This window comes from Phaethon lepturus, unplaced genomic scaffold (assembly GCF_000687285.1).
Source record: "Phaethon lepturus isolate BGI_N335 unplaced genomic scaffold, ASM68728v1 scaffold4906, whole genome shotgun sequence".
In the NCBI taxonomy this organism is placed as follows: Eukaryota; Metazoa; Chordata; class Aves; order Phaethontiformes; family Phaethontidae; genus Phaethon; species Phaethon lepturus.
In genome coordinates this window covers 50,445-57,935 of record NW_010546845.1, presented here as the reverse complement: position 1 = coordinate 57,935, position 7,491 = coordinate 50,445, and the positions used below count along the sequence as shown (strand labels likewise).

Genomic DNA, 7,491 nt, shown 5'->3' with positions numbered 1-7,491 from the left:
ATAAATGCCTGCTGCTGTATTTAGAAAAAGCCTCAGGCATTTTCAGTGTAAACACAATTTTGAATATTTGATTATGCTTCTGTGGGCTCTAACAATGTTTCGAAGGAGAAAATGAGGCACTATGTCTTCTTAGTCTAATTTATGTATTTTCTTCTGTTGCTTTTTGCTATTGTTCCTATCAGGCCTTTTTTTCTGCTGTGGATGTAAGGTACTGCATATGTGCAAATGCTGGGACAGACAAAATTCCCTTTTCAGTATGTGGAAGTGCTATGGGGACTTGAAAGTAGCCTGCGTGTGGAGGTGGATCACTCAACGTGGGCTTCTGGGCTAAGTGGCTCTGTCCTGGCTCTGACTGACTCCATCTGCCAAAAAAACAATGGCCTTTAAACATGATTTCACTGTGTGTTTTAGTCCTGAAGTGGAATCCAGATACCCCTCTCCCAGTTTACTACATAGCACGAACAAAGAGATATAAAAGCTGACAAACTACCATGTCAGCAATCTGTGGGAGCAATCTGCAAGTATTCTCCTAGGTTGCAGCAAACATGAGGTAATCTGAGTTTAAGACCCCTTTCACTGATACCTATCTCAATTTTGGCTTGCTTGGAGTTGTGATATCTGCCTGTAAGTGCTCTGAAACTCATACTTTATTTTATAAAGGCCTCTAAAGCAATGAAATTCTTTCACCATCCTGAGTAAGCAACCTGGGGTTGAAAGGGTATTTTTCAAACTTCTAGTCCTCTGTTCCCCAGCCAAATACAAATAAATGGTCTCATTTTAGCTAGGAATGAGGTTAATGATTTGATATTTAGGAAATGTACAGTAGTCCATAGTATAGCTGGAGCTGGATGGGGAGACCCACAAGTATAAAATAGAAAATTGGAACAAGACCTGGCAGACTTCTGCCCATCAAATAACACATCGATTTCAAACTAGTCCATCTTGTCTCATAATAAATACCTGAGTCCCATGATGAATTTCTAGTAGCCATAGTGATGGTACTGTGCAAATCAGATATAAAAATATTGCTGGTGAAAACCTGTAAAGGAAAAGAAAAGATAGCTTGGTATTATATCACATTGTAAATACTATATATCCTATCATTATCTGCACTGAAAAGTATCTTGTGCCTCCTACCATATGGGATATTAAGAAATAGGGTAACTGCAAATAAGAGTTGCTATTCTTGCTGAATTCCTCATGCTGTTAGTATTATGAATCATAGGTTTATTTGTATATCCACCTAAGATCATATATGGAAGTTTATTTAATATCTCTTTTTAACAACTAACCAAAGGCACTTTGCTGTTTGTATTTCCATCACAGCAGTCTCTGTACTTAAAATAATAATAAAAAAAAGCCTCTAGCTAACATGCCTTTTCTGATTTCACGAAGAGTGAATTAATACATTGAGTCATTTCATTGAATGATGCTGCGATAGAGGCTGCTGATCAGAATCCTGTGCATTGACACAGGAAAGGTGGAAATAGCATCAATTTGCCTAAAACAAGCATTTCTTCAGTAGGAGGTTTTTCAGTGCAGGCTAAATGGTTTATGACAATGGGTCTTGGCCTTGTTTCCCCATTTGTGCAGGCAATTGTATAATTCTTTAGGATTTCTGTCTCTAGCTCTTGTTTCCCTGCCAGTCTTCTATATAACTTATGATGCTGAAGCTTTATTATCTTCAGCTTCATGAGCTGAGTTTATTCAGAAGTACTAGAAAGATTCCTTTTCCTCCTGCTGCAAGCACTGATTCTTGTGAGGGTTGCTGATGTTTTATTATTAAACACATGGCAGTTTTGTTTGGTGGTTTTTGGTCTAGGGTTTGGGTTTTTTGGGCAATTTCCATCCTTTTGGAGTAGGAATGAGGGCTGTTGCCACTAATGTTCCATCTAGCTATGCCATCGTATGGAGTGAGCATCACTGTGTTGCTGCTGAGATGCATCACAACTTTTGCATCACATATATGTACTGGCCCAGGACGTGGCAGTGGAGTCAAACTCGGGATACTTGCTTGATTTCTTCTATCCTGTCATTGGCACATTCTGCAGTGAATTTAAATTGCTTATAAGTATGTAACTGCAGCAGCATTTTGGTCAAAAGCTTTTGCATTCATTTTTGTTTGTTCCTATCCAGAATGTACCTTTTATTTTTGTAGTCATGATTTTTCCAGTGGAGATTAAGTATTGAGGAAAAGAGGGGAGCGGGGCCAAAAAAAGCAAAAACCACAAAACAAAAAACCAACCAAAAAACCCACAAAAACCCTGCTGCTCAAGAAAATGACTGGGTGGCTGAGCTGCTATGAAATGTTTCAGTAGTCAATCCCCTCTAAATGAGATAGCCCTGGATCTTTTTGTTTGGTTGGCTTTTTTTTTTTCCAGAGGTGAGGTTTTTCTGGGGGGGGAGGGGGGGGTTGTTGTTTGCTTTAAAAAAAAAAATTAGTGGCTCTGTATAGTTTTAGCCTGGTTATTTTGGGAGAGAACACACCTCATTTGAATGGGAGAACTACCATATTTTACAGTAATTCCTGCAGGACTTGAGCCCATGAAAAATCCGTCCAGCTGGCAGGTGAGTGATACTGAGCTAATGATACCAGACCAGGCCAGGAGTCTTCAGAGACTTTAACCCTGCCTTTCATTCACAAGGAACAATCTAGAGGAAATACTACATAGCCAGGCCCACAAAAATTCTTTTTCTCCACATATGCCATGTAATTTTTTTGTGCTGGTGTAATAGGTAACAGTCAATAATGAATGGAGATAGTATGAGGCTCTTGGAGGTAGGATAGTTTGGTGGCATGGACTACCCGTTGCCTGGATCACTGATTGCCTATGGAGCTATTTCTATAAATGCAGATGATACTGCCTGGTCTGAACGTGAATGTTCGCCACCAGAGCAGGACGTTATCCTGATGCAAATAGATACTGGCCATTTGTCTACTCTTCTTACCTATAAATATACATAACTGTGCTGCTTAAAGTACTGGACCACATCCATTTTCAAAATTTCCTTCTAGCTTAATTTAGCCCAGTGTTCTATCACATGTATTCATCTAAAGTGGATCTGCTTTCTCTATCTATTTTTCTTTGGATTTTCCAAAAGCTGCCATAGCAAGTGTTCCTTCATGAAGTCTCTGCTGCTGCCTTCTTTCCCCAGTGAATTGGGTCTGCTCAGTCTGCCTCTGTCTCCTAACTGTGTACTTGGAGCTCTGCTGTTGTTAAATTTTCCTGTGTCACAGACTTTATTGCTGCTTTTATTACATTCGAATTTAGAGCATGGAACACTTGTGTGAATTGTCATACAACACTGCTTCTGCTATAATGCGTTTCACAGGTTGCAATGGGCAGGAATTTAAGATCATTGAAATACTTTAGGGCTCTTTTTTTTTGTCCTGGATTTGTCTCAAGGCCTGCCTGCAGTTTGAGTTTTTAAAAATAAAAGGTCCTAATGAAATCTTGACAATTAGTTACATGACCGCTTCCTTTTTAGAGAGCATTTGTTTCAGCTGACTGAGCGCTGATGAATTGTAGATGACTGCACTAATTCTTTAGATGTATGTAAGAGCCCACATGCTTGGGCAAACTTTGCTGTGACTAACTTTTTTTTGTTCAGTTCTCAGGCAGCCTTTCGTGCATGAAGGTTCCCCTCTGGAATAGCCTTTCAAATTCAAATCCAAATGTTTAAGCCACTCTTGCTGTATTGCAGGAGTGGTTGCTGCTTATCTTTTATTTATCACCGAGTTTTGGTTCATGCACTGGCCCGGCGTGAGCAGTGTTGCAAGCAGCAGGGAGAGGGCATGCAGTCTCAGGGAAGGAGGTACAAACCAGGGCACGCCGGGACGGGGTAAGAGATGCAGGGCCTCTGCATGGAAGAGCCTGGGGGGCCCAGCACTCCTCTGCACCCCACACCTGTGGTCCCTGACATGTCATTGCTCAGGAGGTGCCCAGCGGCACTGTGGGGGGTGCGTGTCCCCTGTGTCCCCAGCCCACGGGATCGGCGCCTCTAGAGCACGTACCTCTTGCCTGCAGCTACTTTTACCGTATTTTCCAGCTGTTAGTATTGACATGCACACAGAACTTTACACAGACTGGCTCCCAAGTAGTCTGCTGCAAAAGTGCCCCTCCTGAAAACCCTCTGGATTTGGCATTGGACTAGCCAGGGCTTTACCAGTTTTCCACCCCCTAGGTGCAGCAGGGGAGAAAAGGCAACCCCCTAAAAGCCTGGCTGCAGGAAAGCCAGTGCAGCACTGCTTTCGGGCAGCAGCCGCAGAAGGCAGCCTCACAGCTGCAGCAAAGTACATGCAAAGAAACGAGAAGGGCTCCGTGGGAGCCGGCGGGATATGCTCACCATTTGTAGCCTCTGCCTTGCTTAAACTTGAGGGTGAGCCCTGTCTCCAGGCACAGGAGAAGATTGAGCAGTGCCAGCAGCCAGTACTTGGGTTCTTTCTTCACTGCAGTCACTCTCCAGACCCCGATGAGAGAGTGCAACACAAAGAGCAGGCGAGTAACCAGAGCATTGAGCAATACCATCAGCTCCATCCTGGACCAGCCCCCCCCTTTTTTTCCCCCCACCGCAGGGGCCCAGTGCTTTTTAGGAGCCCTGGGAAGTTATCCTGGGAATCACTGGGAAGCGTGCACACCACAGGCACACGGATCTCTGCTCCTCTTCCATCTCCACAAAGGGGCCCATTATAACAAAAAAGAAACAGCATTGCCCCTCCTCCAGACTTCCTGAAAACTTTTTAAAGAGAAGAAAAAAAAAAAACCTCACGCTTCCAGGCTGCAGTGATTTGTAGTGCTCGGTACAGCTCTGACCATGCTGAGAGGGGCGTAAAGGGTTTCTTTCTGTCCCCTTTCTGTCATCTGCTCAAGGACTAAACGGCAGGGAGACTTCTGTGAACACAGTGACCATCTCTCTGCCAGCCCTGCTTGCTGCTCTCATCTCCTAGATTTCTAGCAAAGAGACAAAATGTAAGAAGCGTTATTAATTTGAGTCTTCCTTCCTAAAAGCTCCACTGTGTTACTGAGACTGCAAAACCCTCTTTCCTCTCCCCTCCTCCTGAAAGACACAATTAATATTTGGGAGCTTTTAAAATTGTTCATTTACCACTGCAATACAGAAAGCAGAACCTGTGTACTTAGTTCAATACTGGAATCCCTGTGTACAACAGATGTTAGACAAGCTAACCAGTACTGAAATCTAGTCAGACTTGTAGAATCTGCACCCTGGTTCAGGACTAAGAAGCAGCCCCACTTAGGAACTCCAGAAATCAGGCTAAAATCTGGGCTAACGCTAATATTACTGAACAGGCCAATAGGGACATATACAAAAAATACACAGAAGTTTGACTGTTAGGTCAGTTACTTATAGACTGACCTTTTAGTATCTTCTGTGTTTATGAAGTACAGCGTATGTTTAAAAAATGCTTTGACATTTCTCATAGTGATTATAAATTTCATTTGAATTTACGCTTGGGTAAATAAAGATAAATGTAGTCTTGTTCAAAATTGTCACTGTGTTGCTCCAGTTTTTTGTGTTAATTTACTGCCAAAGCACTTAAATTGAGATACACCATTGTAAAATACAAATGGGCAATCAAGTCCATGTAACATACTGTGGCACTCCAAAGGTCCTAACTTCCTAGCTGATTTAAATATCCTCTTCTACTTTAAGCACAAGGAGATACTCTTCTATGAGTTTTGACCTTTGTAAGAAGATATTTTTCCTCAGTTGCCAAGACCCAAGTTTTTCTCACTGCAAAACCAAGCCTCTTTCTCTATGAAGAGCTGAAGTTGGTGCTGGTTAGCAGATATCCTTGGGGGTGGGGAAGATGGGGAAGATGACTACTTTAAAATAACCCTGCCCAGAAAAAAAACAAAAGACCATTCCACAGTATAGATCACTGGCTCAGGAAATGCCTGAGTAAATAAACGGACTGTGCAGCATGCCTTTTGAAGCAACAAAATCAAGTTCCTCACACTCAGAGGAAAATTAATTCAAGTCAAGGGCCTACTACTGATAACCCCTGCCAACAGCCACCCTGCCATATCGTGCCTTTAGCGCTGTTGGTTCACAACCCTTCCGTTGGTGTTAAGGTCAAACCTAGTTGAAGAGGAAACAGGGAACAGACAGAATTGAGAGATTGTTTAAACAAGATACTTCTCTGTGGGAGTGCTTGATGTCTAAGAAATGATATGAGGGAACTGGTATGTCTAATTGTTCATGGAGATCCTAACAGTGCAGATGTCAAACTTGGAAAGCTGATAATCAGTGGGACATTCCCATGTATTCAGGAAGGATGCAGTGAGCTTTGCTGATAACTAGTAGTTCTGCATATTAAAGACACTTTGGACCTGAACTGCCTAACAAGGTAATCTCATTGATGAACAATCCAGCCTTCACATTGATGGAAGTCCCAAACTTAAGTAGGAAGAGTATATAATACTGACTCTGCCTAGATGACCAGTGGACCATGATGGCAACATAAGAGGTTGAGTGGAGGGAGGAAGTAAGTAGGTATGGATGACTTCGGTTATTCAGTCTAGAAGAGGCAAAAGTTGCATCAAGGCTTGACAGAATATATTTTTAGATGTCTCAATGGCTGTTTTGTGGAGCAGCTGGTTCAGGAGGCCATGAGGGCAAAGCCTGACTTTATATCCTATAAAACACTCAGGATTAATGTAGAGAGTAACAGCTGAAGAGCTCTCCTGTAATTAGGATCTTAATGTGCTTAGATTCAGCATCCTCGCAGGAGTAAGACAAGCCAGAGTTCTCTACCATTCCTGTGCTCAGCTTCAAAAAGGAAAGCTAGATGTAGATCAGGAAGCTTGTTGAATGTAAGACAGATGGAAGACCTAACTCGTTGCAGGGAGTATGGTTATTGCTTCCATAAATCACATGGGAAGTGCAGAGAAAATAACGGTGCATCAAGAAAAACTTGAGAGAGAGTGAAAAGAAGCCATCATTGTCAGGGTAAGTGAAATTGCAAGAGCAAGAGGCATCCTTCAAAAAGCTGAAGTAGTGTCCAAATGAAGAAAACTGAAAAGATTATAAACTCTGGCAAGCTGAATGTACAAACGTGAAAAGGCTGGCTGAAGGAGCGTGAGAGACAATTGGCAAAAAGTGTAATAACTGAAATGTCTGTTATCCATTCACACATCGTGAATGGAAAGTCTGCCAGGGAATTGTTGGGCCAGTGGATGGTTGGGTGGCACAGAAGCTCTCGGGGGGTGATAAGGCTGTGCAGGAGGAGGTAATGAACTGTTTGGAGTGCCAGCATGAGTACAGATGTACACTGTAGCATGGGACAGCACTAACTTCTGCACAAAAGCTTACAGATTTAGCGGTTCTTTTCCTTATGACCTTATAAGTACTAGTGTTCCACTAATTCTGTTCTTTTTATAATTTCTACTAATTTGCAGTTTACAGTTGTCAGGCTAATTGATCATGGGCTAGGGAGTACTTGGGGAAGAAACTTTGTGTTTACCATGC

The 7,491-nt window shown here is 42.4% G+C and overlaps 1 protein-coding gene across 1 annotated transcript in view; it reads right to left on the bottom strand.

Moving 5' to 3' along the window:
* The window catches only part of TMEM26 (transmembrane protein 26), a 14,121-nt gene extending 9,440 nt beyond the window's left edge, over positions 1-4,681 (bottom strand). The window contains exons 1-2 of the mRNA XM_010289435.1: positions 4,348-4,681; positions 961-1,039 (exon numbers count right to left, since the gene is read on the bottom strand). Coding sequence (XP_010287737.1) covers positions 961-1,039; positions 4,348-4,538 — 270 coding nt within the window. The 5' untranslated portion in view covers positions 4,539-4,681. The remainder of the gene's footprint in view (positions 1-960; positions 1,040-4,347) is intronic.
* Positions 4,682-7,491: the final 2,810 nt, after the last annotated feature.